We start from the raw sequence: 16,292 nt of genomic DNA, 5'->3' as shown, positions 1-16,292 counted from the left end.
ATTTAATACAGTGGCTAAGGGAGTGATGACAAAATTGACATCTTTCTCTCTTCTGACAGCTGTAATCAATCTCTCTTTGGAAAGTTGTGGAAACATTTTTTATTTTGCTTTTATAGCAAATGCAAATACAAGAATTATATTTGCCGTCATCTCCCATTCACAGCTATAGAAGCTTTCCCAAGTATGATGATTTGTGCTTCTGAAAACCCCGGAAATGTGAAAAGGGTCCATTGCCACCCAAACTATAAAAAAAAAAAGCATTGCAAAAAGCCCTGTTTATTGTTGACCTTACATTATGAATATTCAGAGGTTGTTACTGCACATTTTTTAAATGCTTTTTAAATTGCAAATTATTTTATCAGCAGTTGAGCTGTATGAACTCCACAAGTTTGTGTAAAATCTGATGATCATGTTCTCAAGCATGATTTGGGATGATCCAAAGAGCATAAGCTTCAATAGAAGTATAGCATCTGACCGTCTGTACAAAGTTTGAATGGTCAATGCCTCAAATTTGATTAGTGACCAAGAAATAGTGCAAAATTCTAATTATTACATACTCAGTTAAGAGGTTAACACACGTTACTATAAAGTTTCATGAACTTAAAATTAACAATAATTGTAGAGTAATAAGGTTTCATTTGTTAACATTAGTTCAGTACATTAGTTAATATGAACTGCACTTCTACAGCATTTATTAATCTTTGTTAATGTTAATTTCAACATTTACTAATACATTTATTAAAATCAAAAGTTGTATTTGTTAACATTAGTTAATGCACTGTGAAGTAACAAACAATAAACAGCTGTATTTTTATTAACTAACATTAACAAAGATTAAAAAATACAGTAACAAATGTATTGCTCATGGTTAGTTCATATTATTAACACTAGGCTAACTTATGTTAACAAATGAGCTCTTGTTGTAAAGTGTTACCATTAAATGTATGACCCCAGCTTTTTAATGTGATGTGTGGCGTCCAAAAGTGAAAGAGGATCGTCTGAATGCTGTGGTGATGTTGTGATTCAAAATGTGATGTGCGCGGGTGAGTTCGTTGAAGAGCGGTGAACACTGATGCGTTTGCAGGGGAAAAGTTCACATTTGCATGTCCCCCTGCCTCGCAGTTCGTTTTTGTTTCCTTGCGCGAAACGCTTCGCCCGGCCCAACAGCACTCCGACTGAGCTAATGGATGTTGTACAATAGCGCCTGTGTTTACTGCAATGCAAATCGACTCCCAACAGGGACTGTATTTACTTCTGAAACCCTTAAACTTCCACATATTCAGTGTTCATGATGTTATTGGCTTGCACTTCCTTTACCTTGGCTGTCACACTAATGCGTTATATCCCACTAACTAAAGTTTGCTCACCCCACTTTACCCACAGTAACTGAATCAAGAACGAACGCCAGGAGCAGTGATCATCAATTCCAATTAAATCATATTAATGCCATAAAAGAATTCCAAACATGTGAACACATCATAACCTGCAGGCTGCAGTTCTGCAGCGAAGCAATTACTCTGTTTTATTTCCCCACCGTGCAGCAAGCAAAACCACCTGTCCCCCGTCTAATATGACCTAATTCACAGCTTGAAGCCAAACGTGCTGTATTGCGATGATGTTTGTCAAAATGTGATTGTGTGAATGACAACAGAAGGTCTTTCAGTGTTTCGTCCACCCACGCACTCTCTCTCTCTGTTTGCAAGCGCAGTATTTTACTGAATGTCACCTCTCACGCATTTACTAATGGCATTCATAGTGCCGCTCCGTTTACCACGCTCAAAGCTTACACATAGAGCACGGCTAATAGATAAAACTGATAATAATATAATAAAACAAAATGTATTCACAATTAGTTTTTGTTTTTTGCTGTGTCATCACTTTAATCCTGTAAAGCATGACTTAATAGTCAGAACCTTTTTTATTTTTTTATTTTTTATTGAACCTTTAGACAAAATATATTTTTAAAAAGTTTGCACGTTTTTTGTTGAGTATCATATTTGAGTCATCAGGCTTTTGTAGTTCATATAGTATAATATAGTGAGAATATGGAGCTCATACTCTAAGGAAAAAATACATTTACTTACTGTTTACTCTTTTATTCTTGTAATGTGAACATTTATAATTATATATATATATATATTTATGTGTGTGTGTGTAATGTTTTTAAATGAACTTCAATGGAATACTGAACATTTTTATTCATTTGAAATACCTGATTCATTGATTAATCAAATAAATAATATAAATTATGAACATAATTGGTTAACAAAATGGTTGTTAGTTGCAGCTCTAAAGTGATTAAAGGGAAGGATGACATGAAGAAATCTCTCTTTCAATCTCTCAATCTGTCCGCCCTGCCCTGCTGTGGGGGTGTCAGTGTGCTCTCCTGAAACTGTTCTTGGCATAAACCTGCCCTGCCTTTCCATCTGCTCTCAGGAAACTGTAAAACAGGCTGAGAGGAAGCATTCCAATGCCAGGGCTCCATGAGCAAATGCCTTCCACACTCACTGAGCAACATTTGGGCAAGTCAAACTGCGCACCAAGTCAACCTCGGCCCCTTCATCTTTAACTGTACCAACTTGACGACAAATAAGCATAGCTGTTAGTGCAACAAAGCACACGTGTGAGAAGCATTTCTTTTAGTAAATTAATGCCAGGCCATAACTCTGACTCATTCTTTTGTTTTTGTAGTATGCATTTCTAAATGCTAAAATACTAAAAAAAACAAGTTCAGGTTGGAGCTGTGGTCTGACAGTTAGCACACATGCTAAAACATGTTGAACTATGGCACCTGTAAAGAAGCATATAGCTTAATATATAGTCTGAATTAGCCTTTTTTGGTTGTTGAGGGTCATGGACTAATCTAAAATCTAAGAAAAACGAAAGTCATACCAATTTGGAATGACATAAGGTTGAGTAAATAATGACATAATGTTCATTTTTGAGTGAACTATCCCTTTTAAAATAAGCTTGAACATTTTTTTTAAACACTAGAAAACTCCTAAATGTTGCTAAATAATCTTTTACCAGATACACACAAATAATATCCAATTAAATGCAGTTAATAATAATAAAATTTTATGTATTTTTTGTATAACAAAGTGCCACCTGCCTCTTACTAGTAAGTAGCAAGTCAAGGTTTTGCCAGGCTATGACAAACTAAAATGGCTGCAAAATGACAAACCTCTTCATATGTCTCACCCCAACTTACTGTTTCAATAAAAGTTGTGTTTGCTGTAAAACTTTTAACCACTGTAGTAGTTTTGAATCTTTCAGTCTTCAGTGCTCAAACATCAATGTCGTACTGTATATATTTTGAACATCATAGTATTTTGTCATTTCAACTTGATGAATCAAGTGTTTAGGACTGGTGACAGGTCTGTTCCTTTGTTAACAGTTCTCAGTGAGGTTGTTTTTACATCTATAAAAGAAATTGTGAATGCACTGCACTGGTATATCTGGCCTGAGTCCAGATGTCAGAGCCAAACTTTGATATTGGAACTCAGCATAAGCTTGTTTTACAACATCGTACTTAACCTGATATTTGTCATTCACTCCCTCTCTATAGCTTTTCCCATCTATCTGAATAGAGAGAGCTTTCATCCCTTCATATGTATTCAATACTAAAATGATTGATACAACTTTATAATACCTTAAATTAAGAACAAACATTAGGCTATTAAATGACATTAGTTAAATGCAAATTAAGCTGTCAACATGCTGTCAATTGCCAATAAAGACAGAAGAGTCTAAAAGCAAACAAAATGTGAATTTAATGTGCATTCAAAAATGCATGTCATGAAAATTCAATATAATATGCATATGATTTGCTGGTCTAAAATCATGATATTTATGAGTTACTATTACTAATGAAAGAAGTTAAAAAGTGTAATCCATATGATTTTTCTCAATGAATGTCATCTTTATAGCAGTGCACTTTGCAACAATTACAAGTAAGAAACTAAAACAAAATTCTGTATGATTGCTGTTTAAAATCCTTTATATTGTAGTTTGAGATGATTTAACCTACATTTTCCAGTGACTCTGTCTCTAGTTAGTCACTTCCTAAAAAGCACACAGTGATATAAGGGCCAAGTCTAAATATGGTCTTCTAGAATGGACTGTATAATCCATAAGCTGACCATTCATCACCATAGCAACAGTACACTCTCTGTGTCCACAGCGTCTCTCGTACACACGTTTGTCTTTTAGTCCTAATCCTATTCTCTGAATCCTGCTTAGTACCTTAGATCTAATTATTTACACCACATATCTGAAAACACGTGGTTTACATTTTGCACACTTGCTCTGACATTTGCTCATCAAGTAACAATGGATCTCTCATCTCCTTCGAGTTTTCATCGCTGTTCTCTCTGTTGGTTTCACTTGATGCTCGCTTTGCTCGTCTGATGTGGGCTTTACACCATGCAAACACATGGGGGATGATAAAAAAAATTGAGGGAGGTGTGAACAGCTTTTGGCAAACTGCAACCAAGTGAGATGTCATCAGGCTTAAAACGGCTTATTGCGTGAACTGATACTGTAGCTGTAAAATGTGAACTGATACTGTAGCTGTAAAATGTGAACTGATACTGTAGCTGTAAAATAAGCAAGTCGGCTTGGGTCACAGTGCAATCACACATTTAGGGCCCTATCTTGCACCCAGCACAATTGACTTTGTACACCGACGCATGTATCATTCCTATTTTGACTTTTCCCTCCAGAGACGCACGTCGGTAAGTTAGGAAATACACTTGCGCTCCCCAGGGCGGTTCAGCGCAAAGAGGAGGCGTGTTCCGACGCAAACGTTCCTTCATGCTATTTTGCAGGTTTAGAAAACAATTGCGCCACTAACCAGGAAGCAGCATTTTTCATTTTTGCAAATCATACATTATTACAATAGATAGATAGATAGATAGATAGATAGATAGATAGACAATTTATTATAAAAGCATTCATCTAGCTTACACATTTACCCAAATTATCATACGCCTGTTTAACCGAAGTTAATTTGGGTGGGTTTCTCCATTTCAATGTAACTTCTCTCTCTTTTACGGCCGTAACGAGAGCGTTGCTCTCCTCGGCTGTGAACCGCTCCTGGCGCGCGCCTGGCAAATCCGCCGTTACAATAGCAATCCGCCATGGAAAAAGCGCGTCTGCTCTTAAAGGGAATGTGAGATGATGCTCTGATTGGTTTATTTCACGTTACGCCCAAACCACACCTATGAATAATGAAGCTACTTCAGACCAACCCATTTTAGATTTGCGCCGGGCGCAAGAGTCATTTATCCCGCCGGGAAAATAGCAACAGTGCCAAGACCCACCCACAAAGTTACTTGCGCTTTGCGCTTGACACTTGAGTTTCAGATCGTTAAAATATGGCCCATAATGTGTTGAGTTCTCTCTTAAAATTGACTTCTGTCAAAAGTCACTTTTGATGTGTGGGATGAGGGTGCACAGTTCACGGTTGCACATAAATGTGATAAAATTCAAAATTCTTAAATTGCAACATTGAGGACTAGCCTGAAAGTTGCTAGTCAACAGGTCACAAATGTAGATGGTGCCTGTTGTTCTAGATTCATCCCGAATATGCATGCTGCTCCACACTGGTTTATGCTGGTCAGTGTTAGTCTAGCTGGTGGACCAGCATGGCCATGCTGTGGACCGGACAAACTTTGCTAGAATGAGACAGACTGGCCAACTATTCCTTCTAACAAATGACTAGTTTATTAGTTTAGTTGTACAGAACCACATAAATGTGATAAAATGCAAAATTTCTTTTTTTAAATGATTCACCAGACTAGAAGTTGCTGACAAAACAGGTCAATGACACAAAGTTTACCAGTTGGTCTGGATTCATGCTTGTCCAGGTGGGAGATTATGCTGGTTAGTGTTAGTCTAGCTGGTGGACCAGCATAGCCATGCTGTTGACCATCAATTCTGGTTGCCAGGGATTGGTCTTGATGGTCAACTAGTCATCCACCAGGGCATGGCATTTACTGTACTTCCCATGGCTCTGCTTTTCATAAAGACATGAGAGCAGTTTGCCTACAACTGCCTTGTGTACACAGATACCTGAGTGAGTTAGTCTTCTGAAAGCCATAAAGATGATCCATGGATCTGATGATGTATTCATAGTGCCACTGAGAGGAGTAAATATTGTCATCTCTGCTGAAGGAAGATGTCACGCTCTGACTATCGCTGATTAGAAAAGTTCATGTGCCCTTGACCCAGTTCCCCTCCAACTTTGTGGGATGAGGGATTTGTAAGAGGTATTTTTATCAAATGCATTAAGGATTGATGTTCTGCTTAAATGCAAAATGCAAACAAGTTAACCTGCTTCTGAGCCCCAGTCTACATCTACGGCAGATGGGATATGAGCAGAATGGACTGATAAGAAATTTTTCCAAAATCTAGGTAGCATAATTATGCAGCTTTGTAAAGGGATAGTTCACCCGAAAATGAAAATGCTATGGCACTATTGTTGGAATAGCCCATTAATGTAATATAAATACTATGTCCGAGTGATTTGTGAATGTGTTTTTCACCCCTCGTATGTTAACATTTTGTGCTTTTTGTTTTTGGTTATTATCACTTTTAATTTAGTTGTTTTAATTTCTGCTAATAGTAAGCAATCAGTTGCTTTTAGGTTTATTGTATATTAACCCTTTTTTGCTTATAATGTGCTGTACATTATAGCCTACATAAATACATTCACTATATTTGTTTTCATAGGCTTAATATTACACATCGTTTTGAAGACAGCATTGGGTAGGATGTGGAATAATATTGTTTAAAATAATAGATTAAAAATTTAAAAGTACAAGTTTTTTTTAAAATATATATATTTTTTAATGTATAATATTTTAAAGTTGTTGTTTTTTTCCTCCATCAGATTAATCAATTATCAAAATAATCATTAGTTACAGCCCTAGTAAACAGGTAGCAGTTTGTAGGGAAATAACTTTAGGGCTGCTGCAACCCCAGTCCGTCTGCTCATCGCCCTTCTGTTTCTCTTTCTGTTTGTTCCTTATGGCAGTTGAGAGGTCAAAGTCGCAACAGGTGTGGAGCACAGGTTCTATCAGACGGACTTCCTCTTTGGGTGCTATAACCGGGCCCTACCTGATAGGGCAGTGGCCACGTGAATCCCACCTGCACAACCCCTCTTGCATGAAAGACAAGTCCACGCAGGTAGGCACTTTCACCCACTGTGCTCCAAATCTAACTCTGGCTCCAAAGCCTGTGTGTTCAGGTGTGTTTGCAAACGTTAGGTTGACAGCTTTTACAGGTCCATCGTTCTTCTGGGTTTTTGCATGTTTGCTGTGTTACTTTGGACTATTTTCTGGGATTTCTGTGAGCTGAAACCAACTGATGATTCTCAATCAGTGTAAACACCAACTGTTTTATAACGTAATATTCACATTATATATAAATTATTTTTAAATCCTTCATCAGTCAAAATGCGTGGAAACTTTAAAAGAACTACTGGGTTGTAAACTGTAGTTACCTTTAGCATTTGGCATGAAACTGTTATTGGTATCAAATAAACCATTAACCACAGACGGGGAACCAAGACTTTCGCTGCTTACACATGGGTTTGTATTAGACCCACAGCTGAATTGCAGAAATCACTCAGAGACTGTAGTACTTTATCAGAGGCTGTAATGATCACCAGTTGTGACTGTAGTGGAGTTTGAGTATTCAGTGGTTTATTAATGAACATGGGCAGCCTTGCCATCTACTACCTACTTGGGATGTCAATTTACATAAATTCCCATAATCGATCATTGTTTAAATTAACGATCAATTAATCGATTAATCGTCAACCTTAACCTCATTAATCCGAAACAGTGGGCGCTACTAAGTTTTTACTTTACTTAACAACCACTTGCTTAACCAATACAAAATAAGTGTTGTTTTAAAGCTTAGAAGCTTGGCTTTACAGATAATATATGGAATATGACCATCACTTGACTTAACACGTGCTTTTAAATTTGCTGTGAAAATAAATCAGAAGTGATCTATTTTCATAACATGAAAAGCTAACTGTTTTACATGAAAATGAGATCTGTAAAATCATCAAACATAACATAACAGTTTATCTTCATCAAAGATAAACAGGTCTCAACTACCAAACTATACCAAGTATTTGTATGAAAAAGCGCCACCAACACAGGTGTAAACCGTATACTCATGATGCTTTTGCGGCGCATTGTTGTTTGTAACTTCGCAACACATTAGTAAACCATAGTAGATCACATATCTTTATTTAGAGCAGGTGGCCTCGAACGAGCCCAAACACAACATAAGTCAATGCGTAGATCACAGTGACATGACATGCTGCTTGGCTAAAGCTGTAAGACTTTAGGAATCCGATCGCTTTGCGATGAATGCGATCACGACGCAGTGTTTTCCAACGTCATTTGAAAGTTCAACCAATGGAAACTGGATCTCCGGTGTGATGAGTTGGTTTAGTGGGTAGGGCCGATGTGTAGAGACCAATCGGACACTGTTGTACAGCTGGAGCAAGCTTGGATTGGTTTGATCGCTCAGATTGACAGGTCTTGATGTATCATGTGCCATAGAATAGGAACGCACACCAATCTGTTACCTTGGAAGTGATAATAGCTGGACACACATGCCGGTGCCCTTGCTCACAAAAATCTCCTTACTCTCTCTCATTATCTAGCACAGTTCTATCATTATTAGAAGATTAATTAGGTAGAGTGAAATCATTTGAAACAAGCATTTTGTCAGAGCAATGTCAAAACCTGCTGGGGAAAAAAAAAAAAATCTACCAGTGGCACAGTTTAAAAGCAGCCCGATTCCACAGGAAACGGTGAATAGGGCAACCCTGTTGCCAAGCTAACAACATGATAATCTAATAAACTTTTTTTAGTGATACCTTTTCACCCAGCTCATTACTATGCATTCTGTGATTGCATGCAAAGAGATCTTCTCTGTTTTTCTAATGTACCAGGGATCAGCGCTGAGGATTTTTTTCGGCTGGCCCAGTCAGGCCAGGTGTTCACATTTTTATTCGCCCTGTCAAAATTTTCACTAAAAATAAATAAAGCAGTTATTGCTTTCATTGTTTTTTTGTTTTGTTTTTTACCCATGTAACCCTGTATTCTAATAAATGAGGCTATGATAACAAATATTTCGAAATTCTCGATTCAACAACAAAAACTACTAGCCTAACTAATATAAAGTTTAACAATTAAAGACAAGCAAACAGTCAGAATAAAATAAGAATAAATAAACACATTACAAGCAATAGCACAAATAAATACAATAGAACAGTGATACAAATGAAATAAACAGTGCTTTTCAGTTTTTCAGGTAGGTCTGCATTTTGACATCATTTTTCAAAGAACTCAATTCAGTATTTGCGTGCTTTATGTGCACTAAAAGAATACTGAACTGAATTCTTGTAACTTCTTGAACTTTAATGGTTTAAAATCTCTTAAAGTTTTAAATTGACATAAAAACGTGCAAATGATCAAATTTCGTGACGAAGCAGCGTTGACTGATCAACCATTTCGTCAACTGCCCTGAGTGTCTTTCACACTGTCATCAGACAGTCCTTATAGTCAAGCCCTGTGTGCATACGTGGTTGAGGTTAGTTGCAGGTCAAGCGTAATCAGTCAATTTGAGGTGTTAGTTACAGAGCAAGTAGCCTCTTTGACTAGTCGATTACTATGGCACGTCCCTATAGAGAACACAACGTACCTCACGCACACCTGTCTTATGGTCAGGTGCTGATTTACCCTCAAATGTCAGCAGGTGTATCAGGCGGAACACAATCACCACAATCCCACAGTTCCACCCACCATCTGCTGCTACACTGAAGGTGAGATTTGGCACCTCCGGGAGTGCAGTGTGTCTAAAGGTAATGACTCTGCCGTGCCTCTCATTGTGTGCTTCAGCATGCACCGAGTGTCATATAACCGTTCAGAAAGACGAGACCGCAAGAATGCCGTTCCCAGTGTTAACGGCCTCCACTGTTAACCCGTAGTTTTTGAAAGACAATTACATTGTGCATCTGTTCAATATGTTCTTAGATATGTTCACACAGAACGATTTTTTTTCATTCTACTGCGCTACTTTTCGACGGATTTTCAATGTAAACACGCGATAGATGGACATCTTTAACCGTTGCGCTCATGTCTCACATATTTTGCAGCAGCTCGCGCATGACACAGCATTCTAAAAACGTGGCGCTCGAGTTAAAAGAAGTTCAACTTTTAAAAAAACGCGTCTTGAGACCATGCAGTTTTTATCCATTCCACTACCCGCGTCTTGCTTTTTTCAAAGCAAAAACACGTTTTGTGTAAACCAGACGCTATTCTGTAATTCTGTTGGAACTTTATTTGTGCTTTGAGTAAATTTCATTTTTGGGTCAATGTTCAATCTCATGTAGTTCTCATGTACTACCAAGCTCCAAAAAGAACACCATAGTGTTCACCAAGTGTCTCATATACAATATTTGGACTCTTTTGAAGTCACATGATAGTTTTTTGTTAGGTACAAACCAAATTTAAGTCATTATTGACAAACCTCCTCTTTGCTATAACTCTCAAATTTAATTTGTATTTGCATTTTTAAACATGTCATGTCGTGGTTGGCCACATGACCCATAAGAACCAATAGCATTTGCAGTCAGTGACATCAAATAGGGCGCATCCACTTGTAATTGAACACAAGCTCAAAAGAGATTTGTGATCTCCAGCAGAGGGAAAGAACAACATGATGGTGATTAAATCACATAATTTCATTTGTATCTCTGTAAGACATTGCTGTGATGCTGTGTTGTTATTGTTAACTAAAACTATTACAAATATTTTTGTTAATTAAAAAAGCTGAAGTAAAATAAAATATAATTTTAATAATTAATATAAAAATTGTTGTCTTCGCAACTAACTGAAATAAAATAGGTTAAAGTAATAAATTACTAAAGCTTAAATAAAAAATAATCTAAAAATGATTTAAAAATATTTCAAAATAAATAAATAAAAATGACAAAAAGCACATAGCAAAATTACTAACATTAAAATGAAAGCTGAAAACATAAAAATAAAAGCTAATTATAGTAATGTAAATAATCCTAAAATAACACAGCTGTGATGTAACTTTTAAAGGGCAACAATTTGCAGCAACAAATTGACCAGAATGCATTCATTTTTAATGAGAAAATGGCAATTTGAAGGCAACATGAGTGACAGAGTGCTGATATTCATTTCACAGAGCCAATCATAACAGAGGTCATTTACAAATATGAGCTTAAAAATACAGAAGCAAAAACTTCTTGTTTAGCCTTCAGTCTCCTGACTCTAAAAAAGTAACAAAGGGTGGAAAATGATTATGTAAACTATTACGACTGTTTCTTGTGCAAGCCTTGAGTAACATTATAAGAGGACTATAATGCTACAAAAGAACCAAATATGGCCCCTTATACACATGCAGTGAGTGAATAAAGGGTCAGAGGTCAGGTGTTGTGGTCCATTTGGACTTGTGAGAGCAACAGAGGAGTTGCAGCATGTCACATGACCCCCCCGCATCCTGTTTTCACTGCTGCATGGCAACGGAGGCCACACACTCTCTGCGGCTCTGCTCTGCTTACTGACACCGAGATACTGAATTATTTTTGTGCCTACTGTATTTCCTTGGTGTGAAATTTCTTTATATATTCTTTGTATAACCAGTCGGTTTATAAACGCGCAATAATTATGTTCACTTGCCAAAGCCTGGGTGTTACCAGGACAGGCCATCTCAAGTCTCACCCTTTATTACTCACCGGTGTCAAAGAACTACAAACAACTCTCATGTTAGCTTGTCTTTAAAGTTCGATGCAATGACAAAAGCTTTATAGATTAGTGCGGCAGCTCTGTTGGGATTCAGATTTTTTTCCACTCCATTATTGAACCGTGTCTTGGGTTTAACCCCTCGTCCCCTTTGTTACAGTGATTCAGTGCTGCTTTCCTCTGCAGTAACACAGTCAGATCAGGTGAACAGCGGTGACTTTGGGATGTTCTACTCTCGGAATAACCAAAAGCCTGCATTCCTTTTCTTAAAGGGATAGTTCGCCCAAAAAAAAGAAGAAAACTCTATCATTATTTACACCACCATCATGTTACTCCAAACCCTTATGACTTTCTTTCTATCATGAAACAAGGAGAGGTTTTGTTGCATATTTGCACTGTTCTTTTCCATACAATTAAATATCTGTTTGTGCATATATCAGATCTGCAAAGTTACAAAACTCATAGTCTCCCATAAAAGGGATTTATTCTAACAGAGATCATTGCTCCATACCTGCCTAAAACTCCTAGATCAAAGTCCCGATATTACTTCTGCAAACATTTATGCCACAATTTGAAATATTAGCATAATGGCCATCCAAAGGCATACGCAAAGAAAAAAGTTATGAAATTAGGAGTCATGGGTAAGATTTATTCATAATGCTGTTTGCTTGTGTACAGTGCATTTTACGGAGGACAGCTTCCTGAACCTAGGAGAATACAATGCCGGCTATATACAAAGACTACTCTTGAAAAAATGGGGCAGTTCCAACTTTGCTCATATTTTTTGTGTTTGCAATTGCTTTAGAAGCCTTGGAAGCTGATACTCACGATATTGGTAAGGGTTGTGACATTTCCGACAAATGCTTGAGGTGTTTGGCCAATCACAAGCCACAGGGTCAGCTGGACAATCAGAACATTTCAGACAGACTAGGAATAGAGGTGCTGCAATAATGCAAAGTATGTAAAAAATAATGTGTGCCCAGGAGCTGTCAAACTTCGAGCAAGAAGTACCTTAAAAGTAGTATCCCACAAATAATAATAACTGACAATAATAATAAATAAATAGCTAAATAAAAAATATTAAATTTTGTGTTTCACAGAAAAAGGGTAGTAGAAAAACAAATTGTTAATCCTTTAAAAGAATTTGAATAACAGAAAGAAAAGACGAAGCTTTCAAAGCCTCTGTTCCTTTTGGCCTTCTCGTGTCGATCTGTTTCCAAAGGTCAGGCTTTGAAGTGTGACGTCTGTTTGGCTGATGAACACAGGGGTTTTACTGGGCTTGAATGTGCCTCTCTCCACAGCAGCAGCTCCAGGCAGTCCCATCGAGAGGCAATGTATGCTCAAGAGAGCCATTTTCATCTTTCACTAGAAAATATATTTCCTCTGTTTTTCACAAGGTCCACATGCACATTTCCACCACATCTATTGGTCCGCAGGAAGCCCTTAAAACCCCCCAAAAGTATCATGAAGATAGTCATGCTGTTTAACAGAGCTGTTGAGATTTTTAATATTGTTTTTTTTTTTTTTTTTTTTTTTTAAGCAAGTTGTAACTGACAGCGATGACTCCATTGCATAATGAATTGTGATTTATATTCTGTGTTTATACTACCATTTAAAAGTTTGTGGATTTTTTTTTTTTTTTTTTTTTTTTCAAATATTCTTTGATGGAAAAAATCTTGCTGACGACAAAATTGTGAGTAGTAGTGTATTTGAAAACTAGTAGTGTATAGAAGTGTATTAAATTGTGGTTGGTGTTTTCTTATTTAAGCAGCTGTATTCGTCTATTCGTCGTGTATTTTGTCATTCAAAAAGGAAAGCGAAATTAAGACTGCAGGTACACAAACCACAAACCAAGTGGCGCGTGCTTACAGTTTTGAATATCAGTCACACTGATCACATTCTTTATTCCACTCTCCTCATGTTATTATGAAAATATTCACGCCGTGGAATGCACAGGTAAGATGACGTAAAATTAGAACAGCCATCATGACTTCTGTGCTTGCTTTCGTCACTTTTGCTCTTATTCTCGTGCACTGACTCGTTCGCTAAACTGAACAGCCAATCAGAGTTCTCTCTCTCACCGACGGCCCGACTCCGATTCTACATGTTGAAGCATCCCAAAAAACCAGACGGCATCCATCTAGAGCCAACGACCGACGCTCAAAAATGGCCCGACATTGCCCAACGAACTTTACAAAAGTTCAATTGTACAGTCAACATTTGAGGTAAAAATAGGAAAATATCAGTGGACATCAGCTTATGATAGACTTTTTTTGCATAATATGCTGTTAATCACATTGGATTGACACTTCAGGGCCTCATTTATGGGCATGGTGGGCTGACTAAACAAATAACATACCTGAGTACACACATCACATCCACGTGTGCCTGCAGACTTTCCTATAGTAACAGAAAATGTTGTTTTTGAAAGGAATGTAGGTGACCGTTTATTGAGGAACTGGTTGCAGGAACAATGCTGCCTTTGTGATTTTGGTGTGAAATAGTGGGTCAGGAGGATGAAGCATGGGAATGTGATTTATCGGTGTGTGAGTGTGTTTACTTGGCTACAATTTTGGGGGGAAATTGTCCCCAGAAGTTAACTAAATCTTTCAAAACTTTTCTATGGGAAAGTTAAAAATTATTTATAAAGAAAGCAAGTAAAGTGTACCCTGTACGCTGTCACTACAGCCTTGGGGAGCATAAGAGACTTTCAAAAAATAATAAATACCAACACCAAACTTTTGAATGATTTTGTATATTATATATCAATATGCATTTGTAAGATATGAATATATATATATATATATATATATATATATATATATATATATATATATATATATATATATATATATATATATATAAATTAAAAATATGAAGTTAGTCCGTATTAGAACTAGCTTTATGTAAAAAAAAAAATATAAAATCCTCACCATAGTCAAAAGACAAAAGTGCATTTTGTGTTTCAGACTCCTGGATGTTGGAGTGACGAGACCGAAGAGAAAAAGAGCACACACCAGCGCTCAGCATCCTGGGGCAGCTCTGACCATCTTAAAGAGGTACACACACACATGCACTTACATCAGTAGCACAAAACACACACCCTTTTAACAGTGAAATACTATGTGTGTCTTGCGCACACAGCTGTGTAGTTTTTCCCCTTGGGTTTGGAGAACAAGAAAGTGCAATCACACTAACAGCTATTAACAGAGCTCTCACTGTCCTGAAACTGATGAGCATTGCACTTCTGTATTTGCGATGATCTCATCCTGTGTGGCCAGCGAAGTAGCCAGGCGATGGAAATAAAACCCCTGTTACACAGCTCTATACAAGACTGCCAGTCACGACGACCCATCCGTCTCCTCCTGCACCCGCTGCTATATATAACTTCCTGTGTGGCTTCAGACTTCCGGCGCTGCACGTCGTGTTATTGCTAGCGCTAGCCGCAGCAAAGTCAGCCTTATCACGGGCGCTCAGCCCCTCCCTGACAATTCAGGGAACAGTGAGATAAGACTATCTCCCCCTTTAACAATCAACTTCCCCTCTCGGCAACAACCATTATCCCCCTCCTGCCAATTTATGGCTTTCCCATCACCTCCAAGCTTTTGGAACTATAGGCGTGTGGGTTTTAGAGCAAAGTCATGTCGTGTGTCCTTTCGCACTGAAGTCACATTTTTATCAATTAGACATTGTGTTGATGGAAAGCCCTAATCGTTGATGTGCACAAACCTGTCTAATTTACAAAGGCCTTATAGTCCTCTTTTGCATAAGCAACATGCAGGTGCAAAAGTAATTCATTTCCTGTGCAAACTCTCAAACAAGTGTCTGCTCAGAATTGTTATTATTTGTATTATTTTTTGCTGGGAAAAAGAACTGATGACACTGGGCTTAACCCTCAGAAAATGAGCCGCTTTATTCACAGTTCATTTTCTATGGGCTTTGCCATTTTTTTCCAACCCTGTTACCAGAAGTTATGAGCTGTCAAATATGGTTTAAAACTTTCAACCAAAACTTTTTATAGCTTTTTATAAACATTTAATAAACATCAAAATTATTTGTATTATGTCAGAATGGGTAATAGAGCTGCAAATTTAGCCAAATTTAAGCTGTCACACAAAAGGGGCTAACCACCAAATGTTGGTTTGTAATTATTAATCAACTTATATTCCCCATAAATTAAAGACCCCATAAAGCCCCATAAAATATTTGTTTGATCGTTTTCTTACAATTCCTTGAGTGACAGGGTTGAATGATTGAGCTTGATTAACGCAGTCAAAACTACAATTTGCATAAACATTTAGAAAATGGAATTAGAACATTTACTTCCTGTCATGCAGTAGAAAACATCTAAAAAATGCTATCTTGTGGTTGTCACAATTCTGAGGAATGTAGGAGTTGCATTTTTTTTTGTAATCAAGGGTAAACACTTGGTAACACTTTACAGTAAGGCTCAGTTGTTAACATTAGTTAATGTATTAACTAACATGA

At 37.3% G+C, this 16,292-nt stretch overlaps 1 protein-coding gene across 1 annotated transcript in view; it reads left to right on the top strand.

Moving 5' to 3' along the window:
• Positions 1 to 16,292, top strand: part of glcci1a (glucocorticoid induced 1a) — a 49,350-nt gene that overhangs the window by 16,406 nt on the left and 16,652 nt on the right. Inside the window, exons 2-3 of the mRNA XM_081376353.1 lie at positions 7,040 to 7,191; positions 14,774 to 14,863. Of these exons, the coding sequence (XP_081232479.1) occupies positions 7,040 to 7,191; positions 14,774 to 14,863 (242 nt within the window). The remainder of the gene's footprint in view (positions 1 to 7,039; positions 7,192 to 14,773; positions 14,864 to 16,292) is intronic.

Source organism: Scardinius erythrophthalmus (genome assembly GCF_964197995.2).
Source record: "Scardinius erythrophthalmus genome assembly, chromosome: 10".
NCBI classification, from domain to species: domain Eukaryota; kingdom Metazoa; phylum Chordata; class Actinopteri; order Cypriniformes; family Leuciscidae; genus Scardinius; species Scardinius erythrophthalmus.
Note: the sequence above shows the minus strand (reverse complement) of the source record. Positions and strands in the feature narration are given on the sequence as shown.